The 22,822-nt window shown below is 44.0% G+C and overlaps 2 protein-coding genes across 2 annotated transcripts; both read left to right on the plus strand.

The window, feature by feature from the left end:
• Positions 1-3,993: 3,993 nt before the first annotated feature.
• Positions 3,994-9,228, plus strand: ctsc (cathepsin C). Its single transcript, XM_037449156.2, has 8 exons — positions 3,994-4,413; positions 4,679-4,824; positions 5,539-5,693; positions 6,265-6,420; positions 6,698-6,816; positions 7,585-7,716; positions 7,921-8,153; positions 8,505-9,228. The coding sequence occupies exons 1-8, from the start codon at positions 4,251-4,253 to the stop codon at positions 8,769-8,771; spliced, it is 1,371 nt and encodes a 456-aa protein (XP_037305053.1). The 5' UTR covers positions 3,994-4,250; the 3' UTR covers positions 8,772-9,228.
• A 328-nt stretch (positions 9,229-9,556) lies between these two features.
• On the plus strand, positions 9,557-15,931 carry rab38a (RAB38a, member RAS oncogene family). Its single transcript, XM_037458434.2, has 3 exons — positions 9,557-9,928; positions 11,882-12,162; positions 14,181-15,931. Exons 1-3 carry the CDS (start codon positions 9,727-9,729, stop codon positions 14,334-14,336), a joined length of 639 nt encoding a protein of 212 aa, XP_037314331.1. The 5' UTR covers positions 9,557-9,726; the 3' UTR covers positions 14,337-15,931.
• The last annotated feature ends 6,891 nt before the right edge of the window (positions 15,932-22,822 follow it).

The raw sequence follows: 22,822 nt of genomic DNA on the forward strand, positions 1-22,822 counted from the left end.
ATCGATTTAGTCATCATTTTATTGAAATATATATATATATATATATATATATAATCTGTGTGTTTTTAAGTCACAAATACTACAATATAAACCTTTTCTGCTAACATGCACCCAACCTGAGTCTCATCACATATAATCTTGGGTAAGAATCGTCTTATTAGTGGATCTATACAGAAACTAAACCAATCTGTGTATACTAAATACATGTATCAAATATGATTGTAGAATATTAATCAATTAACTGGCACATTAATACTGCAGTTCCATATGTGTTTTGGGGCAAGTAAGCAGTAAACCTACATAGAATTTCCACAAACTTCATAACTGTCTTCACTCCTGTGTTTTGAACTTCACGAGAATGAAATGATACAGTAAAATAAGCTATTAGAGAAAAAATGCATCGTAACTGGGGAAAAGATGTTAGCAGACCTTGTGCAACAATGATCTAGTCCTGGATACATGGAGCCCCTTCTCACAGCACGAGTTGGACCACTTACATTTCCAGTCTCCATTGGTTATTCTTTCATTCAGTATTTGGACAAAGTCCCAGTTTTATCGCCCACACTAAGTGAACTTGGCAGTCTGTGAGTCTCTGGCCGTCGTCGGACCCAGTCAGTGGAGCTGGTGGACCACACCTAGACAGCTGCTGATGGATTCCTCCGCCATTGCCTGCGGCGTTACAGCGACGGCTCGGCTAGGAAAGACATGCGGGTCGAAGAGGACGAAATGACCCCGCTATCTTTCCTTCTCGTTCCCTTTCCCATGTCATGGTCTTCCCACTTTACCCACTTTTATTTCCTCCAGTCGCCATTCTTTTCTCCTCCTACTACTCCTCCTCGTCCTCTCAGGGCAGAAAATGCTCTCTTCAGGATGAAATCGCAATTGTTGCAAATGACTAGCTTTTCAAATAAATGGAAAAGATGAAGAAACCACAGGACTACACTAAAAGGAGAGCAGGTGAAAACTGGTTTGTGATTGGAATGGAGGCCGTTTGGGCAGCACATGTAATATGTTAGCAAACACACGAATCATGAAACAAATCACTTAGGCTGGAAATAAATAATCTACTTAGAGCAATATTGGTTGTTGTGGAAAGTTAAATCGATTAAGCAAATTGGAAAACCAATCAGGGATTTGTCTCATGGTCATACACTCCGGTCATCTGTAACCAATCACATGTCCGGTGCATAAGACCCTAAATGGACGCAGTTTCCAAATAATTTGATATATTTTGCCTTAAATTTGTATCAGAGGATCTAAAACATGATTTTATCCCTGCACCCACACATTGCCCCACGGCGTACAGTTTCTGTAATCAGTGTTATTTGTTCCCGTGTAAACGGTGTGTCCCCTGCATATAAAAAGGTTGGTGAGAAAGGGGTGTCATGGCTGCATGTGGTTAACGGTGAGAGTCCGACTGTGTGCGCGACCATATGCACCTGCTGTGTGTGTCTGCAGCGTGCGTGCGTGGGCGTGCTCAGTACATAGGCAAAGATTTCTCTCTGCGGTGCACACTTGTGTATCTTGTGTGTGTGTAGGTGTTTGCGTGTGGCTCAAGTCCTCTCTGGCCACTTACCTCATTTAAATGTGAAGGATTGTAACATTAACACTACGAGGTCTGTGTGGCCGACCCCCCACTCCGTGATGGAGGGGCTCCACCCACGCCTCCAACTTAACGAAATGCTGCTTTAGCATTGTATTTCCCACTGATCAACTGGTGGCGGGAGAGGTGGTGGTGGTGGTGGGGGGGGCAAAGCTCACAAAAAAGCAAAACAGGTTCTCTCCCGTCATGTGGAACTGATGATTGAAAAGCTAAATCCGTGAAGGAATCGATGGGAGGAGTCTGATGGCTTTCAAATAGCCCGTTGATATATCAGTTAGAGACAATTTAGTGTTTAACAGCTTCATATATGACCAGAGAAAACTGTTTCATAAATGACTTTTATTTAATGTTCAAAGTTCAAATTTGCATAAATTCTAGTATAACATTTTTCAATATACAGGATGGATCGGGCTTGGATTGGCTGCTCCTGTTTCCAGGACGGGCATTTTGTTATTTATTTGTAGGGAGGGAGGAACTGTGCGGAAAATGCAGGTGGAGGCGTAGTCACACAACAACAGTACACTTGAGTACTCGGGTACCTGCATGCAAGCTCGAGATGAAACAATTATTCATCAGTTTTTCAAGCAAAAATAATGAAAATTCTGTGATCTTCTCACGTGTGATTGCTGTGTGTGTTTTTAGACAAAATGTATTAAAAGATGTCACATTGGGCATTTTTTATTTTTTATTTATAGTCATTGCAAGCAGGTTCACAGACTCCATGTCACAACCTGTCTGTTGGTGTGCACACAGTATGTGATGCAGATTCCGACCTTGTGTGTGTGTTGTGGAAATTGTAATTATAAAGCACGAGTCGGAAGCAGGGAGAGAAGAAGAAACCAAAAGGGCTCGACCGAAGAGGAGGACGTGTGCTGAAGAGCGAGAGTCGGGAAGCCATGCGAGCAGCGCACAGATCTGTGGGTGCCAATGTAGCAGAAAGTCACTTGAGTTTTAATTTCCTGCCAGTGGAAGCGAGAACAATATTAAGATTGAAACACGAGTTTCAATGAGTCAGAGGCAGCTCAGTGGGTTCAGCCTGTTAACATTCATAACACCACCCCTCCGTCTCCCTGCTCTTCTATTCTGCGTTACTGCACACAGGCACACACAGACACGTCAACATTACATGCACATGTGCACACACACACGCACACTTCCACACAAATACAGTGTAATGGCACTAATGAGACTGCATGACTAATACCTCTTCAGTCCCTTCTTCAAATGAGTGCTTACCATGGTCTGTCAAGAAGATGAGTCAGTCTATGTCACGGTTACTATGGTGATCAAAGCCTCCAGCACTTTCCTTAAATGCCCGCTGGAGAAAATAAATAAAGCTCTTTAACTATAGACCTATCAGGATGCAGTCACCCACACACAGACACACACACATGCAAACAGACAAGTTGACTGTCATCTCCCTCAGGTAACAAATGAAAGGAGAAATTCCTCGACAGGGATTATTAAAATCCCACAACATTATAAACAAGAATATGTACCATTATAAGAGAGCTAAACATCTGAGTCAAAAGGCGCAACAACATTACCTACGTTGACCTTGACAACACCCAATCAAGCGGACACTTTTGGGGCTCTTAACCAAACTATTAATTATGGCTTTTTCTGCTATGACAAAATGCATGCTGGGAAACACGTCTGCATAGGGCCATCTTACCACAGATGTATTACAAGGATGTACTCTCAAGCACGAATATCAAAGAACACACATTAGTGTTACAATAGCTAGATAAAGAAGATACATATAGTAAACAATAAGTGTTTATTGTGTTTTTTTGTTTACTGAAAGATTCATTTTCAATTTTTTACAAAGTATTCTTTTTAACAAAAAAATATAAAGCAGCAATACAAATACACAAACTGCCTATTTTAATATCGCATACGGAATGAATGACATGGAATGAGGTCACAGACCATCGCCTACGTATTTTTTTGTTAGATGCCTCCCCCACCTGGCTCCTTTCAACGCCAAACGTCATCCGCATGCAATGCAACTGCTGGGTCCTCATGTCACATGACACGAAAAACGAAACCAAAAAGCGAAGAAAGAACAGACAAACCACGAGAGGAGCACTGACGCGCGGTTCCTTGTTGGCTGAACATGTATCCATCTTTATATGACGGACCAAACAAGTGATGAAGTCACATTAAAGTACACATATATACGAACATACGCGTGTATACATAATATACATAAACAGATGTGTTGGAAATACTCTTGATAATATCCAAAGCAGGCAACGTGAGGCGTGATTTAGCTTAACGAGAGCGTCAGATAGCCGGCGGCGTCGCTAGCTGCGTGTGCGCAGAAGCGTTGTGCGCATGTACGTAACGGCTTCATCTTGACGGCAGAATTTGAACTCTGCATCTTTGAAAAAAAAAAAGTTCCAGTTTGCATTAATCAGCGGGCAGAGGACTTGAGAGGGGGGCGGGAGAAAGGAGAAGTTAACGTGTTAAAAGGTAGCGCAGAAAAGTTAGCTCGGTCAACTTTAACTAGACGACGAACTAACAGCAGCTTTGTTTTTATTTTTATTTTTTTGGGGTGGGGGGGCTGTACCTCTCTCTCTGTGTGTGTGTGTGTGTGTGTGTGTGTGTGTGTGTTTACGCTGCCGCGCTGAGCTGCGTGTGAATGATGAGGCTAAGCGGCGTGCTCGTGTGCGTGCTCCTGCTTTGGGCTGAAGGGTGCTGGGGTGACACACCGGCCAACTGCACCTACGAGGACCTGCGGGGGACCTGGGTGTTCCAGCTGTCCAAAGGAGGACGAGACCACACCGTCAACTGCTCCGCGGAAGGTAAACCCCCCCCCCCCCCAACGTTAAACCACGAGACTGGTAGGAAGTGATCGAGGCGGTAGTTAGTTTCGTTATTTGGGGATCATTAGGTGACATGTTTGATTTAGGGACAGAAACCGAATCATCACTTCCTCGTCCCATTAAATTATAACCGTGTGTGTTTGAAAGCCAGCAGCGGGTTAACGTGCTCTCACAAAACAAGGCCTTCTTGAGTGCATGAATCACTTCGTGCATTTCGTCCCGCTGAACTCGTTGTCCTCCTCAGCCACAGGTGAGAGCACGTTCACCGTGTCCCTGGAGAAGCTTTCTGTAGCCAAAGATGAGCTCGGGAACAGCGGCTTCTTCACCCTCGTCTACAACCAGGGCTTTGAAGTGGTCATTAACGGGTACAAATGGTTCGCCTTCTTCAAGGTATGACGGACACAGAGACGCACACACACACACACACACACACACACACACACACACACACACACACACGATTAGTTTGACTGATCGATGTGGTGTTTAGTCCTGGTGGTCCTGCAAAAATACGTCAAATGTCTTGGGTGGCCGAAAGGATTAATACCCCCTTCTTTTATTTGGATATGATTTATGTCCTGCGCTGTGGTTAATCTTCGTCTTAAACACCGTCATGTTTCACAAGCGTCATGTTTGAGTCATCGATCACTTCATCGGGCGATGCTATCTGGAACACATGCATATCTTCAGGTCCGATAGGCCAGGACGAACGAATTTGTGGGAAATGCACTATTTGTACGCAGCGTGCTTAAAGGGTTTCAGTCTTTCAGTCATGTGTATCTTGACTCACGTGACACTGAGATAAGGGAAGTGTCTTCAAACTCATGATGTTATAATGTGTCTGCGTCTGGTTCGACTTCCTCAAATGAATCGACTTAATTTGGCAATAATTCAGATTTTTAACCTCATGTTATTCCTTTTTCAAATGTATATTCCAACAATTGTCTGAATGAAAAAACAAACCATGAATATCTTGCCCAATACAGAACACTCGATCTTAACTCAATTGCTTTGATTAATCTTGACTGTTTGCGCATAAAACGACATGGCTGAATTGGATTGGATTACAAGTCCTAATCTGATTTGTTTTCTCTACACTCCCAGTACACCGAGGACGGCCCTAAGGTGACCAGCCTCTGTGACCAGACCTTGCCCGGTTGGGTCCATGATGTTCTGGGACACAACTGGGCCTGTTTTGTGGGGAAGAAAGTGACATCGGTGCCACCCAAAACCGATTACAAACCCCTCTTCAGCAGCGGGTACGTGGATCGCTGCACCCCCCCCCCCACAAACGCGTGAGCCGTCAGCGGCGTGTTGAGGGGGTGTTTGCAGGGATGATACCTGCTGTGTGTGTGTGTGTGTGTGTGTGTGTGTGTGTGTGTGTGTGTGTGTGTGTGTGTGTGTGTTTTGACACATTCAGTTTTGACATTTCAGACTTAATCTACACTAATTTCCTTCCGACCTCATCTGATACGCACTGGGTTGGCGTCATATCCTCTCGGTAATCTTTGCAAATGGCCTGACATCTGGCATATTGGACGTTGAAGCAAACCGTTGGGGGCAAACGGATGTCACGGCAATTATTGATTGATTGATCTTCTTGATTAGTAAATAAATGTTCAGTCGTGTTACAGCAAAACTAAGCTGCTTCTCGCTCTTCGGTTCCAGTTGCATTTAAATCAAGCAACACATCTTATAACTAATTGGTTGATCCATTACGGGAGTCCCATTACTTTTGGTCAGCGTGTTTGTGTGAAGGTCCCATACTCTGGAATAGGCAAAAAAACAAACAGACACAGCCTCACACTCGTGTCTTCATTCACTCTCCAGGCTCCTCCAGAAGCCGTACAAGAACAACATGGACTTTCTTGATGCCATCAACTCTGTTCAGAAATCCTGGAAGGCCGCGTCCTACCCGGAGCATGAGATGTACACTCTGAAGCAACTGCACCATCGACATGGGGGCCCCGCCTCCCGTGGCCCCTTGTGAGTATTTACTTATTTCCCATGCGTTTCAATTTAAACTGCTTAATTGGCATGACGTATCATTGTGTATTTAAAAATATCCAAATCAATAACCTATATAAAGACATTTGGGGTTTAGTATCTTGCCCAATTACACTTTAAGGCCCATGTTTTTTTCTTCCATGGCCTCCTAAAATACTTGAAGTTAAAGGCGTCCTCTTCTTCGGATTTTCGATTTCCAAAACATTTATAAACATGACCATCCCAAATGTGATTATTTAATCTGTTCGTCCTTTAGGCGCGTTCGCACTACGCCTGCTCAAGCTGGCGAAGCCAAGATGGCGGCGGGTCTGCCCGAGCGCTGGGATTGGAGAGACGTTGGCGGAGTGAACTTCGTCAGCCCCGTGCGCAACCAAGGTGACGTCTGCTCGCCGTCCTGTGGAACCCTCAGTATTTTCATCCTGATGTCAAGTGCTGACCGGCAAAGTTATTTCAACCGATCAACTTGATGGGGATTGAGCGACAAACGCCCAGTACCTTTTTTTTTCTTCACACCTGATATTTTTGAACACAAAGAATCTGATCCTGAGTAACGTCTGTAGGGGCAGCTGCTGAACAGCAGCCCAGATGCTTCCCTCTTGGCAGGCCTCGGGTCTCCTTTGTCGCTCCGCGCCGGTGCTCCTGCGCAGCCCGGTGTGTGAGTGGAGAGATTAAGCGCGCCGGGTAGTTGGAGTGTCTGAGAGGGCCTCTGCAGGGCTGGGTTTAAGGATCTGGAGAGGGCTGGAGAGTTTTTCAATAGAAGCTCCCTAAGCCTCTCTGCTGCAGAGCTTATTTGTGCTTCAGTGTTCCCACTGAGGGCAATTTTGCTTTTATTTAGTTTTTCATTTTGGCTCCCTAAAAATGGGTATGATAAAAGAGATTTGGTTAACCTCTTAACCATCTGCTGGCACATATCCTTTAATTTCATTTTATTATTATTATTATTATTGGGCAATGTTGTGAGTTGTTGACATTACGGTTATTCTCTAGTGGCGTTGTGGCATTGCATTATATTGAAATGGCCTCCAATATGTTGTGCTCTTCATTTACGTACACATGGAGACATTATGCTATCTAATGGAAGCATAAAACCATTTTCGAGTGGGGCTGTATTGCACTGTGAGTGAACTCCGATGTCTCTATCAGCGTCGTGTGGAAGCTGCTACTCCTTTTCCACGATGGGAATGTTGGAAGCTCGGGTTCGAATCCTCACCAACAACAGCGACGCTCCCGTCCTCAGCCCGCAACAAGTGGTCTCCTGCTCCCAGTACTCTCAAGGTGAACCAAGTCCAAAACCCGTCAATTCATAAAAGCATTAAAAAGGTTTAGGTGTTTTTTCTCTTGTGGAAAGTATATCAACTGCATTTTCACTCATTTTGACTTGTTTTGATCTTGGACCACAGAGGAGAATTTCACCACGGTAGAAATGTGGTTAATGATGGAAATTGAATCTGATTTAACCTTCATCTCTCTTCCTTTAAGGTTGCGATGGTGGGTTCCCGTACCTGATAGGGAAGTATGTTCAGGACTTTGGCATCGTGGATGAGTCGTGCTACCCGTACACGGCGAAGGACTCTCCGTGCGGCGTTCCTCAAAACTGCCGCCGCATCTACGCCGCAGACTACTACTACGTTGGTGGATTCTATGGCGGCTGCAGTGAGATAGCCATGATGTTGGAGCTGGTCAAGAATGGACCCGTTGGAGTGGCTTTCGAGGTAAAACTGCTGCTCGCCGTTTTCCTACGTGATTTTTCTATACTCTACGTCAAAATGAAAGCCTTTTCCCTCTGGATGCAGCGTTTGAATGTTGAGTTCAACTCATTTAATTCTTCCCTTGTTTTTACCCCTAAAATCTTACCGTATCCATCTAATAGCATTGATCATATTAATGTCAACAACTCAACATAAGTTGCGTGCTATTTTTTCTGGAAGTATAGGATTCATTTGTCCGGTTAACCCTAAAGCACGGCTAAACTGGCGAAATGCTAAAAGGACCATTGTGTCACCTTAATTCACTCATTTGACACAGAAAAATTGCAATAAAACCCTCCCTGTGTACCTCGTCAGGTCTACCCCGACTTCATGCACTACAAGGAGGGCATCTACCACCACACGGGCCTCAGAGACCCCTTCAATCCCTTCGAGCTGACCAACCATGCCGTGCTGCTGGTGGGCTACGGCCGCTGCCACAAGACCGGACAGAAGTACTGGATAGTGAAGAACAGCTGGGGCACAGGCTGGGGCGAGGGCGGCTACTTCCGCATCCGCAGGGGCAGCGACGAGTGCTCCATCGAGAGCATCGCGGTCGCCGCCAACCCGATCCCCAAACTGTAGAGGCTGTACCCCCCCCCCCCCCCCTCCCCCCAGCATGAGAGGACCGCCTTTCTCCATCTCCTCAATCACCGATGAGCTGACTTTGAATGATTTTAAATTTGAGCTGAAGCTGCCGAATCAAGTTTTTGAATCCAAGGGCATCGGTGCATAATGCGCTGTGTCATCACTTAAAGGGTATCGAGGTGCTGCGCTGTGATTCTCTGACTCAGGGAAGCAACAGGGAAGAGTTGTATTATAGTCTCTCCTTGCAAATTGAAACCGTGGCTGCCATGTTTTATTTTTTTGGGGGATCAGCTCCCTGCGGAGCATTTTAATGGGAATTCTTACTAAATCAATAAAGGGACATCACTATTTGTAGTGCCTTTTTAATTGTGATTTGCACCGTTACAAACGCATTTCCAAATGACTTTTCTATGTATGTGAAAAAGCTGGAGTCCAAATAAACGTTTCTCTGGTAGCAGTTTTTCTTTTTCTTTTTTTCACAAGCTCAGACTCTCAAACAACAGGAGCATAAATCTGACTTTATGGATTACTGATAAAATATGAGTTTATGCAACAAACATACTTTGTTTGGATTAATAGACCCAGAAAGCCCGAAAGAAAAACCTTTTTTTTTTTTTACCATTTAACTTTAGTCATGTAAAGTTGCTTATTTATCACAAAGCGAACCCCCCCCCCCCCCCCCCCCCTCCCCGCTTGGATGTTTTAGATAATCCACCGCAGCCCCCCCTGCGTGCGTCACAAGGTCCAGACGTCTCGGCTCCACTCCCCTCTCCGGACCGGGGCGTACGTCGCCTCCCCCCTTATCCCCCTTCGCTTCTCTCCCAACTCTCTTCTGTCCCGTCTGCGCTGTCCTGTGCTTCCTCCTCCTCCTCCTCCTCCTCCTCCTCCTCCTCCTCCTCGGCCCTCTCCATTACGCTGGATTCATGCTCTGCTCTCGCCTTCCTCGGTCGCCATGCAGAACAACCACAGCAAGGAGCATCTCTATAAGATCCTTGTGATAGGGGACCTCGGGGTCGGTAAGACCAGCATCATCAAGCGCTATGTCCATCACAACTTCAGCCCCAACTACCGAGCCACCATCGGGGTGGACTTCGCGCTGAAAGTCCTCAACTGGGACCAGGAGACGGTGCGCCTTCAGCTGTGGGACATCGCAGGTACGGCCCGACCGACGCTCACGTGTTGCGTCACTGCTATTCTTTAAATCTTTGCTGAATTTGGAAAATTCGTTGGCGTAACCGTGAATGAATCGCGATTACATGAAGTGGCGGCTATGGAGATCACCCTTTACATCCTCAATGAATGCCTATTTAGATAAAAGACAACATTTTCCAAAGCAGAGGTCAGCTGCTCAAGAGGAAAACTTATTTTAGGAATTCAACAAGTTGCTTGAAGGGTTTCTTTGAAAGAAAATGTTTTTTTTTTTAGATACACACATTTGAGGTCAGTGATTCAAATACAACCACCCGGGGAATGTGCACGAGTCCATGTCTCCTCAGTGGTTAATATTCCTCATGTGTACCAGCTGACCAGTTGGTGTTACTCACTTGAAATCACACACACCTACAAATCCAAATACGTTTTGCTTCATTCCTTTCATCACAAATGTATATTTTATACTTTATTAATTCACACCATTTGAGATCTTGAATGAATAATAAGAAGGTAAAGCGGTTTCATTCCATAATCTATTGGGCTTTTTTTGTACTCTGTAGGTAGTACACGTATTTTGGGGTTTGGATTCAACCAGTCCACTCGGACCGGGAGAGCAGAGCACTTTATACTTTATAGTAAAGTACAGAATACGTTGTGTGAAAAGGATGAATTGTAATCTCATGTTCTCCCAGTGTTTAAATGCTTTGATTGTCCTAATGAATATTAAAGCTAAACGCTACGGTGGTCTCATCTCACATGAGTGTCGGCTGAGGTTTAGAAGAGTCCTCTGACCTGCTGCTCCCCCCCCTCTCCAGTAAGCGCAAGCAGTCATGTGTCTCAAACTCATGTGAGGGAGATTTGAGGCCCGAGCTCTCGTATACAGAAAGCTTTTTATTGTGTGCAAGCGGCTGTGGTACCGTGTGTGTGTGTTCCCTCCGCTCACCACAAAGCAATGGAAATTGTTCATCTCAGTTCTGCATAGTCTTTCCAGTAATGTAACATATCTTCTCCATTTAGTTTGGATCGTAGAAGCAACAAGATAAGAAAAAAAATATACACACTGGCACAACATCTACATTAAATGTCTTAAAAGAAATTTTCCGGCATTATGACCCAAACCCGCTGTTTAGTTTGTCGTTTTGCGACTTTTCGTAGTGGCTTGGCATACTTTTAAACCTTTCCATTCGGTATACATGTTGAGGTATAGAGGTCTATGGCTTGAGAAGGCATGAAGACATCAACACTCAGCTAACCTTGAAGGCCTTGAAGAGCTACCCCTTCATTTGATGGTACAGAGAAATACTTGTTTTCACACCTGAATGGGCTTACACACAAAACCCTAAATCCTTTTTCACCCAATACAATGTTCTGCTCTTCCGATGTTTCCTATATGACAGTAGGATGGAAATGAATATCTCTCTTCTTCAAACTGCTTCAGGAAGGGTCTGCTGCGGTTGTAGGTTCAGTGTGAAAATGTCTGGTACTGACAAACGTTATGGATGGGAAAAATCCATGTGGATACAACATTCCTACAGAGCTTATCGAATTAATTTTACCCGTAGGAATTTCTACAGTTCACAGGCAAGCGCTCTCTCTCACACACACACACACACACACACACACACACACATTGACACCAAAGACTCTTCCTCCCATCGTGCCTCTATCCGTATCTCCATCTTATTGCTCTCTTTCCGGAGCACTTTTAAAAACACGCGTGTGGTTTGGTGTTACGGGAAGGCTTTGCATGGTTGTATACATGAGACAGAAGTGTGATGAAATGAGTTAATCGGGTGATTCATGACCCAGTCTCGCCGTGGTAACACAGCATCACTTGCAGCTTTCTTGCGAGCCAACATGTGATGCGTCTTCAGGGGTAAAAAGGTGAACCTGTACCAAGACGATACTTATTTTCCTTGTTTATACTTGTGTGTGTGTGTGTGTGTGTCCTTTAGGTCAGGAGAGGTTTGGCAACATGACCCGCGTGTACTACCGCGAGGCCATGGGCGCCTTCATTGTGTTTGACGTCACAAGGCCCGCCTCCTTTGAGGCCATCACCAAATGGAAGGAGGACTTGGACTCCAAACTGACACTTGCCAACGGGAAAAATGTAGCCACCGTGCTTTTGGCTAATAAATGCGACCAGGGCCGGGACGTACTGACCAATAACGGAATAAAGATGGACCAGTTCTGCCAGGAGAACGGCTTCGTGGGATGGTACGAGACATCCGCTAAGGTGAGAAAGAAAGGGCCACACACACAAATCCAAAGTATGGCGATAGATCCGTGGTGCTGTGGATGGATGGATGGATGGATGGATGGAGCGGCTTAGGCTCAAGCAGGCGCGCGTCCTCCCTGTTCGAATGTCCTGGAGAAGCACCTGACTCCCAAGCGGCTCGAGGGTGTCAGGCCCAGCGGCTGCCCCAGAGTCGCACATTCAGGATGGGAAGAACAGACTGGAAATAGGAGGAGAACAGGAAGCGTTAACGGCTTCACCGAAAGGTTGAAAACACATCAGTACTTCTAGGATTGCGATTAGATTTTGGTATGCAATGCCGACAAAGACAAAAGAAGTGAAACAGTGTGTAACAGGAGGCTAGATTTGTTTCAAAATGATTTCAATACACTCCATGTTACTAATGTGTTTATGCTGCAAGTTTAACTTGATTAACCAACAAATGATACAATAAGAAACACAATTATGAAACTTAATGATGAGTGAATACTGATTGTTGAGGATTCACACACTTTGCCACTAAGCCACAGTGACACCAGAAGAAATCTCACAGCTGGCGGAGCAAATCAGACACACACTTATACACACACACACACACACACACACACACGTACACAAACACAATACTGAATTGTACATATTGAACAAATAGTGCATTCAAAGTTGCAGACATTGCTGTATGTAAAAGCATGAATTTACTTCCTTTGTCGACCTTTGGAGGTGCAAAAAAGGTGCAAAAATCTTTGCGGACACACACACACACACACACCTTGCGAGAGGAGCCTCGCTGACGTAGCAGTGTCCTCTAAATGTATATCGGTTCAGGCTGTACATCCATACGTCCGTTCCCATTCTCAGGAACACCTCCAGGCAATTTCTTCAAAGTCCTCCTGCACTCAAAGTTACAGTGACCTACTGTAACTTGAACATACTATTTGTAGCCATAAATACAAATAGCGGATGAGCAGAATATTCAGAGAAATGCATCTTGCTGCCTCACGTGTCCTTAGAAAGTTTACAATTTCCCCTTTTAAGCTGACGGAGTGTATGGAATGTGTAATACACGAGTATCTGACCACCTGCCGGAATAATTATTTACAACGTTTATCTTCAACAACGCAGCACATCTTCTGCATGCAAAATGATCTCCAGGGAAAGAGACGAAGTCGGCAGAGTGCAGAGGAGGTGTTTTTAACCTCACCAACCCAGGGCAGCGACTCGGCCTGTCGCTCCGGTTGCACACACAAAAAAAGTTTGTTTTTTATTTTGATGGGCAACAGAGGTTTCTTAGGATTGTCACTTTAATATTGTCTCTAATCACTTGATAAACGAGCACCCTGCTAGCCGTATTGCATTAAGCTTATAGAATTGCAACTTGTTCTAGAGTATTAATGCTTTTAATGTCCTTCTAGGCACACCGCTTTCTGTCCAATCTTGGCAAAAATTCCCTCAATAATAACCTTTTATAATGGCATAATGAAAAATAAAACACATTATAAAAATGCAGTGGTGACAAATGACTGTGTAAAGTTTCAAATAATTCAAATTTACAATATGGAGAGACTAGAATGAAATGAGCAGCACTTTTTTCATTTATTTATGTAACAAAAACCAGACTCAGTGCACTGTTTATTTAAAACATTCCATCAGCTCTATTTTGTTCCCATTACTTTCACTTCTCTCTCTCTCAATATATATATATATATATATATATATATATATATACTCATTTTTTTTACAGCTATTGTTGTTGAGATACAACTCTCTGTGCTTGTAATGAGGGAGGAGGTAGTATTGTAATTGGTCACTGTCTGCACTCCAGAGACCAGTGGCAGCAGCTTGGAAGACATTTATGTAAAAATTCCTCCTCGCAACGCGGCCGCTGCCTCATCCGTCAGTCATAGTTCTTTCGGGTTCATTTGTGACACTTGTTTTAGTCCTTTGATGAGAAAATGCTTCTTTTTCCTACTCCCATCTCCCCTACTACTTGTTTCCTCCTACCTTTTCCTCTCTTCCAGGAAAACATCAACATCGACGAAGCGGCGAACTGCTTGGTGAAACACATCATTGCGAGTGAGAATGACATGCTCCAATCAGAGGTCCCGGACACCATCACCCCTCAGCTGGAGAACGACAAAGGCGGGACATGCTCCTCCTGCTTCAGGTCCCAGTAACGGCCCTCGTCAGCCGGATGTCCTTTAATACCAGTTTGTCTGTGTGCAGGAGACTGAGAGAGAACCACTTTGGCAGGTTTTTTTTTTTTTTAGAAAGCATTTACTGGTGCAGAGTCCTTCCCTGTCTGGTAGCCCGTATTCGGGGGTTGTGGGGAGGAGGGATGGGGGCTGAGAGGATGACTGACAGGCAGCTGGCTCAAGAAATGGAGGCAGAAAGAGAGAAAAGGAGATGAATGCAGCTGTGCTTGTCAAAGGCAAGGTCACCCTCTGGACCAATTCTGGTCTTGACATTGCCGTTTCGGTTACCATGGAGACTAAATTAATGAACACATGGACAAAAAGATAGCAGCAAATCACAGTGTATCTTTATACGGGTACAAGACATCTCTATTTGACATCTCTCCCTTCTTTTCTTGCCCATTCTGTGCTTGTTTCTTTCTCCTCATCCCTTGTTTTCAGTTTTTCCGTCATTCTAGTTGAACAAACAGGTGGAGAGTGCATGTACTGAAATCAATTCAGTCCCGATAACACTACAGCTATATTATTCGCTATTGTTTTGTCAGATTTTGTTTTTATTTTTCATTTGGTTTGGTCATTTTCATGGGTAATGTCCTTCCTCGTCTTACCTCATTTGCCAGCTCAATAATGTGCGACAGATTATATTGATAATTAAAATGCCTTTTCTAAACCATTTTATTTAATGTCCTCAATAGATGTATTCACTGCATATTGTATTTATACGTGCACTTAGAGGTTTTTAGAATGACCTTACTTTTTATCACAAAAGTAGGATTCTACTCATTTCCATGGTAACACATTTAAAATACCACGACAAACCATTTATGTTTCAAGGAATGACTCCCAATGCAACACTAACGGGTATTGTTCCATTAAATGGTTGTATATTAAATCTGAATTCCACTGTTCAATATTTGTAACATTTGTAATAATGGATTAAATGCATTCCTATATGAATATATACAAACATGTACATATTATATAAAATATAACCAGCATCCAATTTTCAACATGCACTGATGAATAAACAATAGCTTTACTATCCCATATCTGAATGTGATTTGATGTTCTCAATCAGTGGGGCTGATTAGACCCACGATGGTACAGGTGTGAGTAGTCCGGCCCCAACAGGTGCTACAAACGAACCGGAGAGCGAGGGAGCTGTCTGTCAAAGCCAGTTTGAAAGAAGCGATGTGAACTCCAGTCAGGTATCAGTAGGAAGAACAGCTGGGTGAGTGCTCCACGTTTAGCACCAGTGTCCATTTAATGCAGAAGGTTGCTGAATCAAACACACACACACACACACACACACACACCCAACCAAATAGTGTTTGAGTTGTTGTTAAGAAAGCTCTTTCCACGTTCCCTTGTTCGGATCCAGATATTTGAAGTCAAACAATAGAAATTAAAACGGGGCTTTCGGAGCAGAAAATTGCATTTAGAGGGGCCCCAGAGCAATGAAAATCCTCACATCTCCGGGCAGTCAGGGTGTTCATGGTGTTCATGGTGTTGTGACCAGACCACAATTGATTATCCACATGTTAATTACGTTTTTTTGCTTGAGCTCTTTCAAAGAATAAACATGCCACAAACCTCTTTTTAAATCTTTTTTTTTGCAACCAGGTCCTCTGCATTCACTCTGCTGAGATGTCCGTTAAACTTGTGCTTCACTAACACACCATTCCCCCAAAACCCTTTACTCTTTCAGTCGGGTAACGTGCAATCTTTGCTAGATCTACATGATTAATAGTGTGCATTATTTTTAAAGGTGGTTGGACGGAAAACCCCATTTCTTTTTTAAGTTCTCATGACAGATCTAATGCAAAAACATTCCCTTGGTGACTGAAAGTGTGTTTTCAGATACAGAATGAAATCAGAGGACAAAGGTTGTGTTTTGATGGACTGTACCTATAATAATAATAATAATAATAATAATAAAATAGGTAAACCTTTCACACAATTTTCAGCTAATTAAAGCAATTACACAGAAAAGAACCCCATTTTGAGGCCAAACTATTTAGATTTTTTAAAAATCCAGTCACAGATTAAAGTATTGATTATTACAGTACTTGATTGGTGACTATGTTTTGCCAAAACCTTATCGTCCTGTTTGTGAACTTTTTAGCCTCCTCTACTCCTCGTCTCTGCTGACAGACTCTGTCTAATTAACGTCCTTTTATAGATAACGTTTTGTGCCTTGTTTAACACTGCGGCTTCTTTTCATCCCAGTGAGACAAAGACACAATCTACTGTTTAGCAGAGTGTCTGTCGGATATATTGGTTCAGAAGTGAGTGCACGCACTGGAGAAGGAGACGGTGCTGCTCTCTAATTAGTAATAATTGGATCTGATTCTCGGCAATGATGTAACAATTTGTTTTGAGCAAACACGGGGCAGAGAGAGCAGGCAGAGCAGTTATGAGGGAAGTTTCCTCTGTTGTGTGTCAGATGCCCGCCCCCCTCTCTGTTCACACACAGACACACACAGACACACACACACACACCAATGATCAGAAGATTTCACAGATTTATCGCTCGCTCTCTGGTCTCTAAGGCAACACGCTGCCGAGAGAGTGATACTGCCTTTTTTTCTTCACTTACTTGCCTTGTCTTTGTTGTTCTAGATTCTTTTCCAATGTAGCGGCGGGGGGGGGGGGGGGGGGGCAGGGGGGGGGGGGGTGTAAAGGCAAAGACGAGAGAGATACAGGAACCATGACAAGGCACTATAATCACAAGACTTCTCAGTCACACAGGATAAAGAGAAAATAAGCTGCACGTGATTTCAGAAGGACTTACATGGCTCTCTCTCTCTCTCTCTCTCACACACACATTTTAAACCACCATACAACACCATACTTCTTGTGTTTGCCAGTTTGCAAGAATTTCTTTACATGAACAAACATTGAAAGACAGAAAAAACTACATCTATTGTAAATTCTCAGTATGAAGATGAAGGCCATTAAAACATGAATAATCATGAGCACCAGCGTGGAAATGCAGGCCCCGAGTGCAGTCGCACTGCTGCTACATGGTCGATAAACACGGAGAGTGGTGTTGGAAGCGGAGGCCGTGGCAGGGATACTGTGGCTGTGAATTAAACACCCGGTAAAATGGAATCGATGGCAGGAGCCAGAGGATGAATGAAAAATAGCAGCGGCACCTCCAACTTTGATCGACCCGTGTGAGGGTTTGTGTGTCTGTGTGTGTGTGTTTGTGTGTGTTTGTGTGTGCGTGACCACGTCTCAGTCTCGGCTAGTTTTTAAATGGAGTGCCGTGTGGAATATCAAAGGCCTGCTTTGGATGACTCATCATTCACAACAAGATCGGCCGGAGAGAGAGAGAGTCCGATTCACAACCAGGCCGAGGTCTCACACACACACACAATTGTACTACTGCTAGCACTTAGGGCTTTGTTAACACCTGCAGTAATGACACAGGACGTGATGTTGTTCGTATGTTTTTGGAACCAAGACCAGCTTTTGCATTCTTCACACACCCGCTGTATAAATTGAGTGTTTTGTTATTCAAATGTCTATGTAAACTAGTCATCCATCCCTTTTCAGAAAGTTCTAGTTTGTATTTAATAAGCTCACCTGTCAGTCAACCCAATCCCTGCTCCGCCTCGTCTGGCTCCAATCATCATCTCGGAGATTCCTGTTTGTGTCTCACCGACAAAAAAGTGAGGCATTATTTCCGGTATATCATTTCTATTTTGTGTCTTCTCAACCATAAGATAAACGTATAAATAACTGTACTACGAGCTGGGAGATAACGCACAGCTCTGACCATCGCCTGACAGCGTGAGAAGGTTGTTTTGACAGCAAATCACTGCTGGGAGGCTCCTAAAGAACACAGGTAAGTCTCTGTCTAAGCTCCCGCGCTGTAGATGTACTCGGCATCAAAAGAGCCAAAGAACACATTTTTCTTTGTGCAGTAACATCTCAATCTCTCTGAGATGCTACAGAAATGTCCTCCTTGTACACAAGCTTTCATTTTGTTTTTCCCCAACACTATACTGTATATTGCAGATGAGAGGTGGTTTACTTGTAGTTTCACCTGATTAAAATGACTGTCAGACCAAAGAAAACATCTTATGAACAGATTTCTGAACCGTTTAGAGAAAATCCAGCTCTTAGATCTTAATGTCCCACGCTGCGAGATCTACCTCTTGTGTGGTGGGGACAACATTATCAAAGCCAAGGGAGATGAATGCCATCATTTATTTTTATAATCAAAGACTGAAACATCCCTCAAGATCTTAGTGGAATGTTAACAGTTTCCTTTACAAGCCAAAGTTTGAATCAGTTACAATTTGAATTAAAATGTTCAAATTGAGTCGAGGATTTAAAAAAAAACTGACAGTTATTAATCCCCAAAACAGCAGGTTGTTGCATACGCTCAGGTTCCCACCGCTAGAGAGGCATGCTGAAATATACACAAACAACAAATACTAGTTTCACCGACTCATCGCAGACAGCTGAGTACAAACCTCAATCGCTGCCTGGTCGGAAAGCTCAGTGTGTTATTGAAGCCCTCATGTGATCACCGGTGACTGACAGGCTGCTGTTTGTTTGAAAAGGCTCTCCGTGCATGAGCCAACGCCGCGGCCGTGTGATTAGTTCTGTCAACCCACAACTCGCAGAACAAAAAAACTGACACGCGACTGAGTTTTTTTCATCGTCTTCCATGCATTTCGAACGCTTGCAGGCATGTGTATGAGTGACCTTCTTTTGGGGTGTTTCTCTTGTGCTTGATGCCGAAGATGTGAGGGGGGAAAAACAGAACAAATATATTCAAGGCCATTTGTTTTCATTCAAAAGTGCATCTAGCGGAGGGGTGACATGTGTGCGATGTATCATGTTCTGTGGGGTATAACATTTCTCAATTCATTTATTCTAAATGGAAATACAGCTCGCATGCTGAGGCAATAGTGATGTGATAAATAAGTGCATTACGTCATCGTGTCTCCTCTGAGGGTCATGTTGTGCGTCTGCTCGGTTCAACACAATTTACTGAACAATTTACTACAGCTCCGCCTGTGACAGGATCAGAACCTTGGACAGTGCAGAATGCAGATAAAGGGGGCTGTGGACCTTTCTCATGTTTGGCTTATTGTCCCTTTTTTAATTTCTGTTTTTCATGTGCTGATTATTAAGTACCAATGTGCATGCATGGTGCCACATGTCCTCCGCATAAACAATAGGGTTCTATTTGTGTCACATTAGCATACAATTGCACACAACATGTCCAATTCGCTACAAAATAATAAGACGGTAATTTATGGCGTTATGGATTTAATGGTTTTCACTTCATTACAAGTGTCTCTGCGCTCGTGAAGTTCATTTGCTTCTGCATCGCGTTTGTCCCTGGGATCATGTCGCTCAGGTCCGCTGCATGTGTGTGTCTGTGTGGCAGCGGCAGCATGTTTGTTGGCTCTCTTTGCCTTGGCAGGGAAAAGGCTAGGTGGGATATTGGTCAGCAATGGCCTTCCTCTCTGTGCCAACTGTCTCCTCTCTAGTGGATGTGTACAGAACACCACGTGTACATATGTTAATGTGACCTTGTGATGTGTCCTGTGTGTCATGAGTGTGTGCGCTTTTTTTCTTTTTTTTTTGCCACACATTAAAAATATGTGTATGGATATATGCTTGAGTCACTTTGGTTAGTTGGTTGGCTGTTTGTTGATTCAGTTCAAAAGCTGGTGGTGCAAACCGGCAAAAATACTCCTCCTGCATCACCCGGGGTCCATCATTCTGGAGACATGAGGGTGGAGACGGAGAAGCATGGATGTTGATGTGTTTGTAGGTACAATTGATGATGGACGGATGAAGAGATGGAGGCGGGCGGATGAGACGCAAGTTGCCAGCCAGCATGAGAGTTTGAGGGCATGTTCAAGAGTTGTGTCTACAAGCGGATATGCACCTGTTTGTGTGTACGTGTGCCCCCTCTCTATGTGGGCGAGCGAGCATGGGACCGAGTGATTGCTCACAGTGAGGCAGTTGTCATGGCAACAGAGGATGTCGTTTTGCTCCGTAAGATCTCAGCTGTCCCAGAATCCTGCGGTCCTCTCCCTCCTCGTCTCTGTTGTCCTCTGCCAGTTTCTCCTGTTCTCACGGTCTGTTTTGTCCTTTGTACCCAAACACTCACTCCTCTTACTGCCTCCCCCCTCCTCTCTTATTGCCCCCTTTCTCCCCTGACATACTCCAGTTCCCGCTGACTCTATCTCCTGCTCCGTTTCCCTGCATTTTCCAATCCTGCTTATCTCACTCCTCCTCTCCTCTGTGGCTGTAACAGATATAAATAGAAGTAATAAATTGCAGTGAGGCTGCAAGGAATTTTTGTGCGTGCTTGGATTTTTGGGCTAATAACTAGCGGGATATCCCTACATATAGGGAGCTGTAACTCACCAAACGTGCCCCAGCCTCGCTTACACACAGCCGATTCATCTGCTGCTTTAGCACTTGACCGTTGAAATACAGATGTTTAACTCAGCATTATGATCCTTAGGCCTTTTTTGAATATCTAGATTCTAGTTTTTATCATAGCTAAATAAATGACCATCAACGTTCAACAGTCCATCCATGATATGGTTTTGTGATGTCATGGCACCGTTGATTTTACATCAACTCATTTAATGCTGTTTTAAAATCCCATGGTGAAGATGGTAAACTAACCATGTAGCTTGTGGATGCATGTGATGTGGTACTAGGCTCTGTCTAAAACCAGTATGCAACCCTGACCCAGTGCTGCTTGTTAAGGTTAACACCAGCAGCACTGAATGCAGATCAGAGCTTTACTTTCTTAATGCTTAGAGTCACATGCACTCTGGCGCCATGTTGATATCCAGCCAGTCAGCTGACACGCTTATGCAGATCGCTCTGCAGTGAAAGTTAGAGGATAATAATAGTGCAGCTTGTATGTCTAACATTTTAGCAGTAAATGTTCCCGATTCCTGAGCTATGATATAATGCTAATAATTCTCTGTGCACAACAGCTCTTTGCTTTGTCGGAAGTAAAACTGAACTGATTTGTGAAAGTGGGAATTGAAGATAACCAGTCATCCTCTTCAAAAGTCTGAACTGATTCAAGATGCAACCACTGATTACGTTCGCAAATCTCATGGAAGCAAAACAATGTTCTTGTTTTCTCACCTTTAACATTTCCCTGTGCCTCGGCCTTCTCTTTACTCTCTGCCTCTTAATCATCATCTCTCTCTCGCTCGGGTGCTCTCTTTCTCAGAAGCAAACACGCGCACACAAACGATATGGAATGTGATTTATGGTTGCATCAGGGACAATCTTTATCCCTGGGAGAGGGAACTGAAGATTTGAGAGAAAAGAAAATACAAAGAGAACTATAATTATGTTTATGTCCTCCAAGATAATGAAAGAAATGTAATACTGTAATACTTCCATTTATAATGGAATATATACTGTACATACGCACCTGGGGATAGCACATGGAGTTTGTGTAATATTATTATTATTATTATTATTATATAATAGTATTGGGCAAATAGAATTATTGGATAAGTCTCACAAACCTTCTAAATGTGTGCACATTGTGTCTTTCTGTTTGAAATATATATTTTTTAACATCAGTTGAATTAATAATTTAATCAAGGATGATAAAATCTACTATTACATGTCATTTAACTGACGCTTTCATCCAAATGCGACTTTGCATTAAAACCCATGCATTACATTTTTGCCTGGGGAGCAATTGGGGATTGGGTGTCTTGCTCAGGGACATTTCGACACAGCACATGGAGCAGCCAGGATTCAAACCACCAACTTTACAGTTCCCAGCGCACCACGCTACTCCCAGCGCCACCATCGCCCACTATGTATTTGTAGAAAAGGCCAGCACTCACATACAGGTAATGTACCAACATAAAAAGCGCTATAAATAGATGACTTACTGTAAAGTGATGGCCACAGAACATCAGAAAGGTGAGTAACTGCAAAGGAAGCAGTGAAAAGAGGAACCCAAGAGACAAGATGAGCAACTCTGGAGGAGCCGTGAGAGGGAGGCGTGATGAAGAGGCCATGAAAGAACATCATGCCAGAGGTCTGTTGAGCTGAGACTTGCAGCACATCTGTCTGTTCATCCCCTTTGGGGTAGGTGGGGCAACATCAGGCTCAACAGGGCGAGTGTGCGCTCACCTCTCTCATCCACAGAGGAACATCTGTCTCCCCACAAAGGCCATATGCCTCGTAACACAAGGCCGCTCCCTCCGTCCTCCCCCTGGCTCACTTTTAATGTCGCTTTCCCTCTCTGTAGCCGTCTTGCCGTCTTTGATGGAGTGCCAGGGGCTGGCAGGCACTCCTGCTGCAACGGTCCACGGGCCCACTGGCCGCCTCTGATACTGTCCTTCACAAACCGACTCGCACACGGATGCCCTCGGAGGAGATACGCACTTACTGTCAGGAAATGGAAAAGCTGAATATACTCGCACCTAATATTAGTG

The sequence above is a fragment of the Pungitius pungitius genome, chromosome 3 (assembly GCF_949316345.1).
Source record: "Pungitius pungitius chromosome 3, fPunPun2.1, whole genome shotgun sequence".
In the NCBI taxonomy this organism is placed as follows: Eukaryota; Metazoa; Chordata; class Actinopteri; order Perciformes; family Gasterosteidae; genus Pungitius; species Pungitius pungitius.